The 17,571-nt window shown below is 39.6% G+C and overlaps 1 protein-coding gene across 1 annotated transcript; it reads right to left on the bottom strand.

Annotated features, from left to right (window-relative positions):
- Window positions 1-15,239: 15,239 nt before the first annotated feature.
- LOC136255831 (uncharacterized) lies at window positions 15,240-16,181 on the bottom strand. The gene is made up of 5 exons (XM_066048726.1): window positions 16,000-16,181; window positions 15,700-15,950; window positions 15,583-15,653; window positions 15,315-15,531; window positions 15,240-15,264 (listed from the first exon to the last, which is right to left on the bottom strand). Exons 1-4 carry the CDS (start codon window positions 16,176-16,178, stop codon window positions 15,388-15,390), a joined length of 645 nt encoding a protein of 214 aa, XP_065904798.1. The 5' UTR covers window positions 16,179-16,181; the 3' UTR covers window positions 15,240-15,264; window positions 15,315-15,387.
- Window positions 16,182-17,571: the final 1,390 nt, after the last annotated feature.

Genomic DNA, 17,571 nt, shown 5'->3' on the forward strand with positions numbered 1-17,571 from the left:
TGCTTCATCCAGGACTCCACAGCTCGTTCATATCCAGGCCAGTAGAAACGGGTCTTAGCATAGCCTAGGGTTTTCTTTACACTGAGGTGGCCAAGGTGATCATGTACCTCCCTAAGCACCACATCCGTAAGACTGGCAGGAATGATCAACTGTGTGTGAGTCAGCTGAGTAGTTACTTCCTTGAATTCATGACAGATGATGTCATCCTTAATAAAACACTTCCTCAGGCCGGGAGAGCACCCACGAGGGACAGTCCCTTGTTTGATATGTTGCTTCAGGACAGCAAGGTCTGGGTCATTGATTTGTGCATTCTTGAGAGTGTCGGGGTTAACCAGTGAGATTGGAAGTTGAATTGTTGCAGGTATAGCAGCCAGCGAGCAAGGCGTCCCGCAGTGTCTTTGAGTCCTTTAAGTGAAGTTAAGGGGTTATGGTCAGTCAGCAGTTTGAACTGGAATCCATACAAGTATGGTAAAACTCCTTTACTGAGGTAACCACAGCAAGTGCCTCCCATTCAATAGTGGAATAATTCCATTCAGCCTTTTGTAGTTGTCGGCTCCAGTATGCAATGACTTTCTCTTGGCCATCCTGCACCCGGCTAAGGACACCTCCAATTGCATAGTCTGAGGCATCAGTTGCAACTATGAAAGGGATTTCGAAACGCAGAAAAGCTAAGACTGGTGGGGTGATTAGCTTGGTTTTGAGAGTATTGAATGCATTATCGCACTCTGATGTCCAATTAAAAGCCTTAGTGTTCTTGTGAAGGAGCTGATGGAGGAGCTCTGCTATTGCTGCATAAGAGGGAATAAAATGCCAATAGTAATTTGACAACCCTATGAACTGCTTGACCTCCTTGCTGGAACGAGGGGTTGGGTAACTAGCCACTGATGTGAGTTTAGCCTTGTCCGGCGCAATTCCTTGGTTGGAGATAATGTGACCCAAGTGAGTAACATGTGTCTTGGCGAAATGACACTTCTCTGGTTTTAGCTTTAAACTGGCAGTTCTGAGGCGGTCAAAGGCGGAGGATAGTCGAATTAGATGGTCAGCAAAATTTGAACTGAACACTGATATCATCTAAATAGACTAAACAGTGCATACCCGATAGTCTGGCCAAAGTACATTCCATCAGGCGTTGAAATGTGGCCGGAGCATTGGTAAGGCCAAAGGGCATGACATTAAATTCAAAGTGCCCCTTTGATGTGGAAAACGCTGTTTTCTCCTTGTGTGGGGTCGACTTCTACCTGCCAATAGCCAGAAGCTAGGTCTAACATTGTGAAGGATGTTGAGCCAGCCAGAGAGTCAAGTCTATCCGTGGTAAGGGATAAGCATCATGGTGAGTGACATTATTAAGCTTACGGTAGTCCACACAAATCTCCACGACCCATCCTTTTTCAGACCATGACAACTGGTGGACTACATGGGCTAAAACTCTGTTGGATGACTGCCTGTTGTAGCATTTTATGTACTTCTGTATCAATTGCATCCTGTAGGGCTACTGGCTGGCGACGCACAGGTTGGCGGATGGGGGGACCCTCTGTATAAATTGTGTGTTTTACTATTGACGTGTATCCCTGTGGCTGATCTTTAGTAGCAAACAAATTGCTGTACTGATGTAGCAGTGCAAGTAGCTCTTGCAGTTGGTCAGGGGATAGATCTGTGTCTGTCAAGTCAATGTTAGGAGGGACAGATTGAGGAAAAAATGGCTGTTCAGTGGATTCTACCATAAGCAATTCTGACAGTGGTGTGATGGTACCAACCTTGGTACCCTTATAGATGGTGGTTGCTGCTGGACTAACATTCATTATTTGAATAAAGGCATGGTCACCCCTCACAATTGGGCTAAGGGTTCTGGCAGCTATTAGGTGTTGTGGTAGTTTAATATTCTCAGATGGCGCAATTAAAATGCTGTTAAAATCATGCTGCCCCCATTTGCTGGGTAGCGAAACATCAACTAACTGGACTGTTCGGCCTGGGATGGTAACATTCTTAAGGGCAGATATCACCACATTGCTAGGAGGCTGAATGGTATTGGCTATACCATGTGTCAGAGTGAATGGTATGTTATGGCCTTTAATCACTACATTACTATGTTTGTAATCGATTATGACTTCATGTGTGACAAGGTAATCAGCTTCCAGTAGGCAATCAACAGTTAATGCATTAACAACAGTGAATACCTGTTCACTCTGATAGCTCCTTATCTTCACCAGAATCTTGATCTGTCCTACCACATCCAGAGAATTCCGTTTGCTCCCACTGGCGCTGTTCTAGCTTCAGTAATCCTGTCTAGAAACTCACTAGGGAGAGTGTTCAGCCGTATCACTGACATCGCCACCCCAGAGTCTAATAAAATAGTTACAGGTGAGTGACCAATCAGACCGTTAATTCTTAAAATGGTGTTAATACTATAGCACTCACCATTGTCTGTCTCCCATGGGTGGTGGATTAAGGGTGACGAGGCCAGCTGGCATCCACCTTCGGGGCTGGCCGATTGAAGTTTAATGGACAGTCACAGCGTAGATGACCCTTCTCCCCGCATTTATAACAAGGGCCAATGCGGCGATTCCTGTGTTGTCCAGGATTTCGGTTGTAAGCAAAACCTTTAGCCTGTTGATGAGGTCCAGTCCGGGTTTGCTGTATTGCCAGCTCCAGAGACTCTAGTCGCTTGGTCAAGGTGTTTAGAAGTGCGGTGGTGTTCGATGCCTCTGAGGTCTTCTGGGTCCGCTCATTAGTGTGGACAGAACCATCTTCCCCACCAAACTCCAAGGCATATTTGATAACTGTGGCGTCCTTGACAACTGCAGCAAAATTGGCTGGTTTATCTCGTAGCAACAACTGCCGACCTATTTCTGGGCGAAGTCCTGTGAGAAATTTCTGTAACAAGACTGTTGAAGTCATTGCTTCCCCTGGGTATCCACTTTTAAAAAGCTGCTTGAGGGAAGATGTGAAATCAGTCACTTTCTCACCCTGACCTTGGTTGCGTTGATTAAAATTCTTGGAAGCGATCAATGGGTCTTCCTTCTTGCCAGCTCTATCTTCCAATGCTGCCTTCAGCAACTTCAAATCGCCCTTAACGTCATCCTCGAGCTCCACGTAGTAATCAATTAGTTTGCCCCTCAACAGCGTTGGTATGACTGTGAGCTGGTTAGCGCTGCTCCATTCCTTGGCTGTGGCGACAAACTCGAAGCGGGTCCATCCTCGTTTCAGGTCCTCCGCTACTAGTTCCGGGAGTGGCAGTTCCAGCTGTGCCATAGTAGATGATGTCTCGGATGTCCGAACTAGGATTACACACAGGCAAACAAATATACTAGCTTTGATCAGCTTGCTTGAGTAGGTACCGTTTATGGTATTAGCAATGAATTCCATCCCACAGTACCAGGCTAATCGCTTAGGAAACACTCCTGTCAGGCTGTCACCAATGTAGCATTCTTATAAACTGGAAGAGAGCAGCACAAAACGAACAATACTCTTGACACTAAAGCACATGTACAATCACGTGATTCTGTTCTAATTAAGGTTACAAAGACAGTTCTAATTAATGATACATAGTTACATAGTTAGTGTTACAATAATGTATGCAGTGTTGAGTAAGTTCGATATTACTAATGTTACAAATATACATTATGCATGCACTTGAGCAATGGTTAGATAAGGTACAATAAGTATCAAGACACACGGTAGTGTGTCGTGCGGCTCAAAAAGCCAGTGCGCAACACCGTGAGTATATTGACAGAAAACAAGAAACACGATTTTTGCGCATTTGTAACTCTGTGCTGCCTTTTCGAAACACTATGATTTTTGCTGTGGAGATGCCCACCAATGTCAGTACCCCGCAAACCCAATTTCAGCAAAATCGCTTTAAGCATTCCTGAGATATGAGACTTTAAAAATTGGCTTAGTTTCTTTAGTTTTTTTCTTTGTCTTTTTGCACACTCACAAAAACTGCCATAAAACGTGAATGCAATATCTGATTACCTTGAAATTTTGCACACAGAAAGGAGGGTATCAAGGCATCGTTGGCTGGAATACGATATGCTATCAAGGAGTTATTAGCGATTATTCATGAACAAGAACACCGATATGTTGTCATGCCTACAGGGTAAACCGCTTATGGGAAGAAGCTGAAAATCAGTATGTGGATAGGTTAACTATTGAACTTTAAGCCTTTTCTGGTTTGAAAGAAATCAAGTTAAAGACCACGAAGATACAATGAAAAAACCAACAGTGTGTAACAATTATGCGATCAAAATTAGCTAATAAAAAAAGAATGCTTGCCACACCTACCAGACAAACTGCTCAGTGGAATGATTTAAAAATCAGTGTACAGATGAATCAATCACATTAGAAAGGCCAGTTGAGAAGAATCAGAGTTAAAGCCACAGAGTTGTAACACAAAATGCAATTCCGTGTAGCAGGTGCGAGATGGAGATACTCTAACAGAGCAGTCACTCTATAATAGAGCAGCTAACCAAAGACACCTTGTAGAGAGTTCAGCTGCAAACAAGTTACTCTGTAGAGAGATCAGCCAGAAACTAGTAACCTGTAGAGAGATCGGCTAGAAACAAACCACCCTGTAGAGAGTTCAGCTACAAACAAGTCCCCCTGTAGAGAGATCAGCTAGAAAGAAGTTATCCTGTGGGGAAGAATTGGCATGTAATAAAATTAGTATAATTACTGATAAAATCAAAAATAGTTAGTATTAAAAATCTGCTTCAAATCCGTTTCTTTTTCCTGTGGTAAAGACAAAAAAAGATAGGTTATAAAGCCAGCCTATGGCCAGCTTTGGGTATACAAATATAGAAAGAAGTGATATCTAATCCAAAACAGCCAAGCTGTAAAAAAAGAATGCAGCCCCCCAAAAAAGCCAGGGTGAAAAGAGATGTGAAATCCAAGGTGGCAGCCAAGAAATGGCTGTGATGGTAGGTTAATGGTAAAAATTTTAATAACGACAACTCAGGTAAAATTGTTGCCACTTAGTCTTGGCACCAAATACACCTGAATTGTCGTTATTAAAATTTTTACCATTAAACTACCATCACAGCCATTTCTTGGCCGCCACTTTGAATTTCATATCTTTTTTCACCATAGCCTTTTTGAGGGCCGCTCTCTTTAAATCATTCGCACACCCACAGCCGGCCTTTGGCCGGCTGTGGGCACACGCCTGGTTTACTGAAATTAATTTCATAGAAGTGTGTGTGTGTGTGTGTGTGTGTGTGTGTGTGTGTGTGTGTGTGTGTGTGTGTGTGTGTGTGTGTGTGTGTGTGTGTGTGTGTGTGTGTGTGTGTGTGTGTGTGTGTGTGTGTGTGTGTGTGTGTGTGTGTGTGTGTGTGTGTGTGTGTGTGTGTGTGTGTGTGTGTGTGTGTGTGTGTGTGTGTGTGTGTACCTATCTACCTATGTTTGTCCGTACGAACCCATGTGAGCAAAATCGTTAAAATTGGTAAAAACAGCTTTTACATAAAAAGTGAAATGAAGTCTGTGTTAAACTTCTGCACAGGTAAACTTTGCTCTGAGGCGGTTTCTTTTCGGTGGACTAAAATACGGGTGTGGCGACATTCCTCAGACTTTGTAAAGTACCTTCCCTTTGAAATTTTTCAGACATTTAACAACTGAAAAATAACGGTGCAAGCCTCTTAGACTACCGGGAATAGCCTATCCAAAGGCGTAGGCAGGGGGGTTTGAATGGTTCTGACAAACCCCCCTTTCAGAGGCAGAATTTTTTTAAATTAAAATCACACCAAATCTTACAGCCCTGGAGCTCAGGTAGCTACTTGCCCACTGGTGCTCCTCTGTACTACTCTTGAGGGCCACATCACATTAATGCTGATCATATATATTGCATCACATGATCAATTGCTCATGTGATGCATGGTTGAAATGGCACCAGTGAAATAGTTCACCTCCATAGAAAGCCACTAAATAGTTGCATGCATTTAGCATCTTGTTGATGGCAAAACAGCATACACATGGTGAAGTGCAACCACTCTGTACCAGTTAGTACTTAGTATGCTACCTGAGAAGTACAAGAAATACATCTTTGTCAGTGTATACAAATATGCTTTCATGTACTATACTACCAAACAACTGGGACACATTTCATCTGTAACACAATGTCCAAGACACAGGCCACTCAAAACGTAGTGGTATCACTAAAAAATATGATGTGCATGCAAAGCAAGGAGTTGTACTGTTGATTTATAGCTGCTTATATGATTATTCTTTCTCTTAATGTGCAGCTCATTGACAGCTACCAAAATGGTGCATCAAAGAGATGAGCTATTTGTGGTGCAAATTTGCTGACTTTTAGCAAAGTAATATTGAAAACTACATAGACAAAAATGATCACCTTTACATGTGCTGGGTCGTTTCTTGCAAAGGGAGCATAACATTGTGGTGGCTATATTGCAAAATAATCTTATAATTGGCATAAATCTCCACACAAACATATTTGTAGCAGAAAACTAACTACGCCATCATATTCTGTGCCCCCAGAAACCCTAGAAATGATCCAATTGTTTGATCAATCGCTCGTATGGCAGTGAATTGATTGTGCCAACTTGAAGATTATGATGGTTTATGTAAGCATCTGTAGATTCTTTTCTCGATAGTTTCTATACATACCAATTTATTTGCTCATCCGGCTGTCTAGTGCTGTATTTCCAACGCTGTTTAACTTGTGAAGCTGAAACTTGGCTAGTCCATTACTCTATCCCTGTAGAAAACAAAGAACAAATATAATGCATTTTGAAAATTGTGCGGATATCTAAAATTAGGTCACATGTAGTGTTGGATACTCTATATTATAATCTCTTGGTAGAATCAAACCCAAAATTGTACTCAATTCATAGTGGCCAAAAATGTTTCCTACAAGTTGCTATGGATTTAAAATAAATTTATTCTTGCTGTTAACTAACTAACTGATGCCTTCAGACAAACATATCTCAATAATGGCTAAGACTATTTGCTTGATTTTTTCACTGCTAGACATCGCTTCAGCCTGATGGGTACCTTTGCAGCACATACAATGTAAGTGACTTACATTTGTCCTCCTTTTTATTCCATTTCTTTTTACCAACAACACAAAGTGTTGATTCACAGTAACAAGTGATGGTCCTATTGCTGACCACCACATTATAACAGTAATTGTCCATATTTTCTGTACCTTCACCTGAAGATATACTAGTGCCTATATAGTTGTCCACAAGAGGTTGATCACATGTCATAGTATGTACTATGACATTGTTATAGCACAACCAAACATAGTGCTTAAAATTAGTATCGTTCTTATGAAGTTCTTTGTCACATCATCAAGAAATATGCTACATAAATGTGCTGAGGGTGATGGGTTGAACTTGAGGGGGTGGGAGTTGAACTTTTCTTTTGAGATCAAAACATGTTTAGCGGTGCTTTAGTATAACCTCCTTGAGCCATTGGTGTAATGGAGTTGCAAAAACTAAAACCCACAATCACTTTGTGAATCTACTAGTATATAAGTAGTCAGTGAAACTTGACTAGCAGTTACTAATGTAAACTTTGTATTATCCATTTATAATTTTTGGCAGGCTCCAATGTGAGCCTTGAATACACAATACAATGTTTAATTCAAACTAGTCCCACACTAGTGAGTGTTTTGTGCAATCAAATGCAGTAAGGAAAGCTATTATAATGTTCATTTCCAAATGACTCAGATAGCCTTATTAGTGATTTGTAAACATTTGGACCTGTGTCTCGGACATTGTGTTACAGATGAAATGTGTCCCAGTTGTTTGGTAGTATAGTACATGAAAGCATATTTGTATACACTGACAAAGATCTATTTCTTGTACTTCTCAGTTAGTTGCTGTGTATCATCAATCCTGATGAGGTTGGGCATGCTTTTAGCACCACTAAAAACAGATTATGTAATTATTAAAGTTACCTAGTAGCTATAATGCTATACTAACATTGTAGTTGTGTTCACAGGATATGTGTGTGACTTATCTGATGGTATTACATGTATGAAACATTCAGGTGCAAAATTATTTTATGGAGCAATTCTCTTTTTTGATGCAGTATGTGCTGGTCCACTGCGAAAAAAAAACAACAAACAAACAAACAAACAGGGAATTACTGAGGATTATGAAATTTAAAAAGTAGGGAACAAGGGAGGTCACCTTCACAAGAAGATATACTAGTAATCACTAATCTAGTGTAGTTGTCCACAGGAGGTTGATCACATGTCATAGTATGTACTATGACATTGTTATAGCACAACCAAACATAGTGCTTAAAATTAGTATCGTTCTTATGAAGTTCTTTGTCACATCAACAAGAAATGCTTTACATCAATGTGCTGAGGGTGATGGGTTGAACGGGGGGTAGACAAGCCCACATGAATATACATTATACATGCACTTAAGTAATGGTTAGATAAGGTATGATAGATATTTGAATTCGTGATTGTACTTCACAATGGTGTGATTTTCATGATGAAAAGCAAATACCGTTACGAAGAAATCAGTGTTCCCATTTGACGATACGTGATGGTCACCAATTCGCCACTAATGTTCCCTTCATTTATCCAACACTCGTAAACAATTGTCCATAGAGAGATACATAGAAGGATCTGTATCTTTAGTAGTACTAAAAGGACCTTACAAAATTACCAGTTCATGTCAGTTTGGCCTACCACCCCCCCCCTCCCTCCCTCCCTTCTTTCTTTGAGATCACAAAACTGTAAAAATTAAAACCCACAATTTGTAAATGTACTATTATATAAGCAGTGACTTGTAAACTTACTTTGTTTAGCAGTTCCTAGAAGAAAACGTACACGAAAAAATTTGGAATTTTCAACTAGAGTAGGGACCATAGCACATCGATAAAAAGTACTGAAACAAGTTGGAGTAGTCCCATGATATTAAATCACCGTAAAACAATAAGAAGTGTTATAGGGATATAACACTTCTTATTGTTTTACGGTGATATAATATCATGGGACTACTCCAACTTGTTTCAGTACTTTTTATCGATGTGTTATGGTCCCTACTCTAGTTGAAAATTTTCAAATTTTTAAACCAGGTGCACGCCCACAGTCGGCCGAAGGCCGGCTGTGGACGTGCGCCTGGTTTACTGAAATTGTTTTCGTAAAAGTGTGTGTGTGTACCTATCTACCTATCTATGTTTGTCCATACGCACCCACGTGAGCAAAATCGTTTAATAACGGTAAAAGCAGCTTTTACGTAAGAAGTAAAAGTGAAATGAAGTCTGTATTAAACTTCTGCACAGGTGAACTTTGCTCTGAGGTGGTTTCTTTTCGGCGGATTGAAATACGGGTGTGGTGACTTTCCTCAGACTACCTTCCCCTTGAGGTTTTCAGGCATTTAGCAACTGAAAAATAACGGTGCAGGCCTTGTACACTGCCAGGAATAGCCTATCGCTTCGAGTTGAAAGGGGACGTATCCCTTACGTACGCGAACGAAAATGAAGAGCAGCTTTGAGGCTTTGTCGAGAAAATTTGTGGGAAAAAACACGTTAGTCACACTATGAAACAGTTTAGAAGATAGTTTTGTGCGTAATATGTTGGTAAAAGCAGTTTGTTTAACAAACGCTTCCTTAGCAGTGCATAGCAACGTAATTGAACGAATTACGAATATTTCATGAATTACGAAATACGAGAATTAACTAATAATATTATTGCACAACCCAAAACTACCCTATTGTAAAGTAGTAATACATAGTTGGTTAATTCATAGTAGTATATACTGTCTATAGTTAATTCCAGATGAGTTAGCTAGCTGCATGGCGCCTGATTTTTAGAAGTAGCACAACATCAACTTGTTTCGTGTACTTGTTTGTCAATTTTTTTTGTAAATAATTTTATTATGACTGGTGAACCCACGCATACTGTATCTGAAATGGCACCACACGTCCCAGCTATATCAATTATCGTGTGAAAAGTGAAGTATCTATTACGCTTCGTTGTCAGCTATGTTCAAGCCGTTACACAGCATTTCGAATCAAGAACTGCTCGTAAAGCACCTCTACAATCCACGCATACAAAAAGAAAGAATAGTGCCGCGTGCCCCAATTATATTAATTATCGTCTGAAAAGTGAAGTATCCATTACGCTTCGTTGTCAGCTATGTTCAACCCGTTACACAGCAGTACGAATCAAGAACTGTTTGAAAAGCACCTCTGCAATCAAAATAGCCACTATGAAAAATACGGACAATTTCCATTACGAAGGGAAGCCATCATGTGCTACCGCCAAATCGACACCTTTCGCTGTCAGCAAAGATGAATGGGACACAAAGGAGGATGCTGGTAAGTCCTTGAAGAATGCATTGTATGTACTGTGGTATGCCAAAAGACACCTGTTGGGCCAAAGCGATGTCAAACAGTGAAAAAATCAAGCCCGTAGCCTTAGCCATTATCGAGTTACGCTTGTCTGAAGGCATCAGTCAGTTATTCAGTCAGTAGAAAATTCCGTCGAATAATTAAAAAAAAAATTCCTTAGCAACTTGTTGAAAGCATTTTGGGTCAATCTGAAAGCTTGTTTGGGTTTAGTTTTACCTAACCAATACTGCCTCATCGTTGTCATCAGGGAAAATTGAGGCTGGTTTTTGAGTGATATTATTTCGTGGGACATGCCTACTCCTTTGTAGTCCCTACTATACAGTTACTATAGCACTGTATGATTGTGCATGGGATCAATCTAAGAATTTTTAGCAGGCTCCAAACATCCTTGGACTAGCACTGGTACCTGCCCTATGGTGCAGGACTGTTTACAGTATCATGCATTTTATGTGTATGTTAAAGCATAGCCGCGAGTGCTATATGAAAAATAAAGCACGAGGTGCGCGACTGAGATGTTAATAAAGTACGAGGCAAAGCCGAGTGCTTTATTAGCATCGAGGCCAAGCGCCGAGTGCTTTATTTTTCATATAGCACGAGCAAGGCTATGCTTTAAATGATTTATGGAACTTTCTAGTCGTGTATAGCTTCACCATACACACTAGGACTCGTAATTAACATGCATAGCACGAACTATTAGCAGCCTGAATGCACACAAACTAGTTTAACAAAGTAACTCGCGTGTATTTCACCATAGTTTGGCATGATAGACGTTCATCGCGTATTTGTCAGGATTGGGTCATAACCCACAATCAATTCTATTGTGACACATGGTGAAGAATTTCCGTGATATCTCCAGGACTTGTCCATTTACATTAACAAACGTAACAGCAACGTTACCTTCTCCCACCCATCATCGAAGCATTTAGGTATGCCTATAAAAGCAATCCAGTGGTAGAATTCATATTGGCTGGGGTGATTGATCACTCAGCACGGTGAGGCTATCAGCCTTCACCGGCTTGGGTGATTAGTTGTACTGGCGTGAGCCCCGCAGGCTATTAGCCTGCACTAAGGCACGTGGGTAACTGTGCTTTATTGCCTACAAAGAGTGCTTTATTGCACCGCAAAGAGTGCTTATTCGTTCAATAAAGCACTCTTTGTGGTGCAATAAAGCACTCTTTGTGGTCGATGAAGCAGTTGGTCGGCTGAGAGTGTACTTTATGAAATTTAAAGTAAACTTTTCCCTTTGATCTCGCCCACGCAAAGTTCTAAACTAAGTTTAATCTTGTAGTTATCTAGTGACAAAAATTCCCTACACAGCATTGGAAACCCGAGTATACAACATAAAACATCATTTGTCTATACTATTACCATAATATAGATAATGCAATTATGCTTCAAGTACTGTGTATGTTGTGTGCTAAATGTGCAGAGTCATCTTCACATTAACTAAGCAATGGGAACCAAGCATTAAACATCAGTGCCCATCCCACAAGTTTATCACAAAGGTATAAACAACAATACAATGTTAGTAGTAACTATCATACAGGCCTTATAGGTAATGATGCCGTTTCAGATTCTACATGACATTTGACTTACTTGACTACAAAAAGAAATGAATGCACATAATGCGACGGTAGCATGAAACATCAGTATACACTGCCCTACAACACTGGTATGATACAGGCGTTTCACATGTTATGCATTCAAGTAAGGTGACAGATTGTTGTGACTGATACCTGTGCATTCCTTACATGCCATTAGTTACACTATTAATTTCTGTATACTTAATGATATCTTATTCTTATTAAAGCTTTCAGTGGCCAGCACTGAAGGTATGACAGCAACATGTGCTGCAGCCTTTGGATTAACCTAACCTAACAAACTGGAACTTAGCTAACAATAAGGTGAAACAATAAAATGGACCAAAGCACTGAAGCAATTAATGCTAGCCTATATAATGTACTAAAACAATACTATCTTGTCATCACCTCGACACCTCCCTTAGTACAGTACAGTATAAGCTGTATTGATTGCAAGCACAAAAAAAAAAAAAAAACAATGTTGAAACAGGTAGAGAATACTGAATGGTATCATAGATAATATACGCGCCATGGATAGGAAACAAATAAACGCCCTAGTCATATCCTGGTTACGCGCCCCGTCTCGAATGGCGACAGAATGTAGCAGCACTGATGTAGACTCTGTTCGAGATTATAAGGATGTTTTAAGATGTGTTTTTGATTCTGAAGAGTGCAAAATAGATACAGTTAAGGCTAAAAGGTTTAAAAAGCTGGTGGAGGGCCTTTGCACAGTTCGAAATGAGGAGTTTATTAGCTACTATTGTATCGTAGAAAAGGATGTATCTCAGTTGAAGCAGAAAAAGAAGACATCTTTTAAGGATATGTACAAGTACTGCGCGGAGACTATGTCACGATACTTGAAGGGCATGAATATGGATGCTGAGTACAACAATCCAATTTTATGGCAGGTCTGGACTGCATGTCATGTTTCTTGTGTAGCTAGCCAATATATAAGATGGTAGCTAGTGGACTCGTAAGTCTCGAGGTATAGTAGTCGTATGTGCATAACAATTCACTATTGTAGCAGCAAACCCCATGCATCCATATTATAATTATCAGCCTGAGTCTGTTCCTTCTTCAGGCCCTAAGGCTAAGTAAGAATTTGTGGTGAAGTGTAAGGGTTTTAAGTATATAATATATGTATGGAATATAAACGATTGGCCCTATTATTGTGGAAAATTTCTGCTTTGTGATGTGTCTTTCACTTTGAAATGTTTTCCATTAGATGATAGTGGAGGTGTTATTTATGAAAGGGTCAGCTAATGAACTGACTACACAGTCTGTGTCACCATGTGTGGAGCCACGTGAATATTCTGTCATTGAGAAAAATGCCATCTACTATGCTGCTGGGTATGTGGTAAGATGGACACTAAAAAAGTTTAAGACAGCAGATGATGATAGAGGAGCTGCAATTACCTCGGCTCTACTGAGCATGATAGGAGAAGATGCTGAATCAGTTGAGGCCACTGCAACATACTTGAATTACATAAAGACCTGGACATTGAAAAGTGATCGCGGTGGATTAATTCATGTTTCTAATGATTGTTTTCGCTTTTTCTGTGCAGTGGAAGATATAACTTATGAAAAGCTGGAGAAAGGGTCCAGTAGGGCTGAATTTATAACTGAACTGATGGACCACCAGACTGTACAATTCTATTGGGATGTTATTGCTGGTGGGCTTGAGGAGGATTGGTCTAGTTATTTGCTCCATGAAATTGCCACTTTGTGGTTCACGATCCGTGGTTTTACTGTTCCTGGAAGGTTATTAGAAGAGTATAAAACTGGGTTAAAGAAAAACATTAAAGGATCAAAAGGGTTGAGAAAAGAACTTCATTAACTTAGTACTGTAGTATTGTTACCATGAATAATGACATATCATTGCAAATGAACTAAATGAATTTACAGGTGTAGTTTACAGTGTACACAATAGTATCTCAAACAATCCTTCTAACACATCTTCTTTTAGGAAGTGGCCAACACAATGGGGATAATTCTAAGTTAGATCTTTTCTTGGTGATACTACTGCTGGTGCCAGAAACAAGAGACTTTTGTATTATAATTGCTTGTGCATTGTGCAGGAATTGCTGTTCCGATGGGTTGTCGTTGCGTTGACCTCTTGATCTTTGCTGTCCAAAATAGCTCTCAACTGTGTCCTGGTTGAACCTCTCTGACAACAAGTAACCAGCATTGGGTTGTGACAACAGGAATTTTGCCATCTCACAAAAAGAGTACACTGGAATGACAGTACATACACATCATTAAAAGGAAATACCTTTAAAATGATAATATGCTTACCGGTCATTTTTAACCCTGATGTTGTTTGTGATGGTAGTAGGCAGAATTGCTTTGCAGCTTTAGGAATTGCATCCTTAGATTTTATGTATGCTTCCCAATCATTAAGATACTTCAGAAAGGTTTGTTCAAGCCACTGTAAAACGCAATTGAATATTGTAGGCTGAAATACAATATACCTCAAATCTAGAATCATCAGCTTTTTCATATGCTGCCAAGTCTGGTTTCTTGCTTCTTATCTCTTGGTGAATTACCCTTGTATTTAACATGTCAAAAAATCTGTCGAATGTTCGACAGAACTGCTCAGTTTCCTCAGTGCCCTGCATGATGCCAAGACTTCTCATTGTGTCAAATGCATTTGCCACTGATGAGCTTAGTACCTACATATTAAAGGGTTTGGTATGCAATATAGTCATGACAAAGATTTTGCCAAACTATATATCATATACGTCAGAAGTTTGGGAATTGAATGAACTCATCCACTAATTATAGATAATGTTTAAAATTATGATTTATGTATAAAACTTTTATCTGCCAAACTAGGAGAATAATTATGCTGATTCTCCAAACTCAAGTCACATCAAACAGTCATCATTTACGATACAAAGTAGGGTTACGGTATATAAAGCCATAGATGTGCAATACATTATGGACTCTGTCTGTACTTTTACCACTGAAACATTGGCCCCATTTGAAGTGCAAGTTATTTTACCATTTTTGAAGATTTTCTGATTGCACCTTTAAATTTGAAATATATTCACACGAAAAACACAAAATTTGAATGCATTTGTATGGTTTCCTGATTGGCTAGGAAAAGGGCTTATAATCTAGTTAAAAGACAACCCATATAATTATTAAAGTATCCAGCATATAGACAGGAAATTCTATATACAGCTTATCACAAATATTATACCTGGGCAGCCAGATGGACATTCATCCTGGAATATGATGTTAAGTGCAAGTGTTCTCTCTTTATCTTGTTGCCAATATACAGACCTGAAACACATTGGGACTTCTCCACCAGTTCTATTAGATGTGCCCATTTGATTTCTTTACCATTATTCTACAAACCATATCATGAAATAAAGAAATGCTATATTCAAGTATAATTACTTCCAAATGACGTGTTCCTTTAGCTTGACAATTGCTCCAAGCATTCCTAGTTGTTTTCATTAAATGTGGTACATCAACCATGAAGTACACAAATTGTCCAGGTAGGGTTAAGTTTGGTGCCTTGTAAGTTATACCCATCTTCTTGTACTCTTCTATCGAATGACAGGCAAAAAAACTTCCTGTTGCTACTGGCACCATCAGCAACCATACATATAACCTATAGAAAGGTGCATCATGATTTTCTAATAACTATATGCATCATATTTACCTCTAGCCCCACTAAAGACAGCATCCGAACTGCTTTCCATGTCATGTATACCAAATCATCAGCAGACACACCTGTAAATAAAGCTTTAATGTGCTAACTTTGTATGTAGAAATTCACCTGTTGTAGGGAACTGAGCAATTGGAATATCCATTTTGAAGAATATTCCCCTCACCATCAGCACAAACATATGCGTAGCCACAACCCTCTCCCTAATCTGTGTTCCTTGATTACACCTCCTCCTTAACTCTTCAAATCGTTCATCAAAAGTTTCTTCACCATAGTCAACAAAGCCAGTTATCTCTCCAGTTGTTTTATTGAATACTAAGTCCTCCCTTATTTTCATTTCATCAAACGCTATTGTAACATACCTACACCATGTAATAAATCAAGTATAGTAACTCCATACAGTAAACCCACCTCTTCCATGGAGGCAATGTGTCAATCTTAAATTCCTCTCTCATATAATTTAGTAGCTCAGCATTGAAGCCAGATTTGAGCTTCATCCAGTTGGTGTAATCCCTCAGCGTTCTTCTTGATGGTAATCGTATAAAGCCAGACTCTCTTATAATATCATACGTCTTGCCAGAGGTTAACATAATGTTGAGGCACCACCTTATGAAAAGTGGATGCCATCGCACACCGTTCTTCTTAGCTCTGCAAGCAGCTGCCTAAATGATAGCAAGTATATTAAGTCAATGGTACTTGTTAGTACAAACAGATGCATACATACCTGTTGTTCCCAAAAAATGTGCTTGAATTCATCTCTGACTGATTCAGCATTACTGCAGTCTTCTACCATCATTTGCAGGTCCTGGTCCAAGCCTTCATCTACTTCAACACTATCAGTTTTAACCAGCATCTCAAGTTTTGCTCTCAGTCGTTTCAGCTGTCTGTTTTTGTTGCGTATTGCTTTTCGGAGGGATTGCAGGTGAGCTCGCCTCTGAGGGGTGGTAAAGAACCTAATGTTCTTATTAGGATGTGGGCTACGTGGCTTTTTCTTGTGTCTGCATAATAAAACTCTTAAAGTATTACGGTAATTGGAACAAATAGAGCACACTCCAGATGTCGAAAGCAATACTGCACAGTTTGTATGTCTAATTGTGGAACACTGTGGCTCTTCTTCTTCAATGCTAAAACATATATCTTCTTCAAGAAAAGCAATGGTCTCTCCTGTTCTGGTTAGAAATCTTCCCTTCCTTTGTTTTGCCAACTCAACAAATTGTTTGTCTGAGTTACCAGTACAAAGATGACAACTATTAATATGGTGGATAAGCCTTTCTGCACTCTCTGCTGTTAGATGTGTAGGCTGTTTGTATAGTAAATCAGATTCTGGAGATATTAAATGGTTAACAGTATGAAGTTCCCAAGTTAAATTGCTTCTAATTTGCAAAACATGAAAAATAATAACTGGAGTGCCCAACTGCTGTTGTCGTAATTGTATACATTGGATTTCATCATCAAATTTATTAATAATCCATCCCTTTGGTAGTGTTACAGTAGACAAACTAGCATACAAACTTGCAAGGTATCCTAATATTTTAGCTCAAGATTGCACAGCAACACACAGAGTTGCATACCTCTTCATGTGCTGGTGTACTTTCATTTGCAGCAATTGCTCTCTTCTTTGATGATTTAAACCGTCGCCCAATGCACTTCTTGCTTCTCCTACCATACCCATGACCTCCTGGCCTTTTAGGTTTACCAGGCATACCCAGATAAACTGTTGTTACACTGACACCATTATGTGTAACAGGTGAAATCAAGAAATACAATGAATAATTGAGCTGTAGCAGAAAACAACAAATTAGACATAAAGTAACAGATCAATGTCTACTGTTAACCCAGCAATACATAAAGTAGGTAGCCTAAAACTAAGACAATTCAACAACGTGGAATATTATCAAAGGAAACCAAAGCAAAGATGTAGGTAAATCAGATGGTGCAGAAATCATCACTATTATTCAAGGTTAATAAATCCGGCTAACCACA

Source organism: Dysidea avara, chromosome 5 (genome assembly GCF_963678975.1).
Source record: "Dysidea avara chromosome 5, odDysAvar1.4, whole genome shotgun sequence".
NCBI lineage: Eukaryota > Metazoa > Porifera > Demospongiae > Dictyoceratida > Dysideidae > Dysidea > Dysidea avara.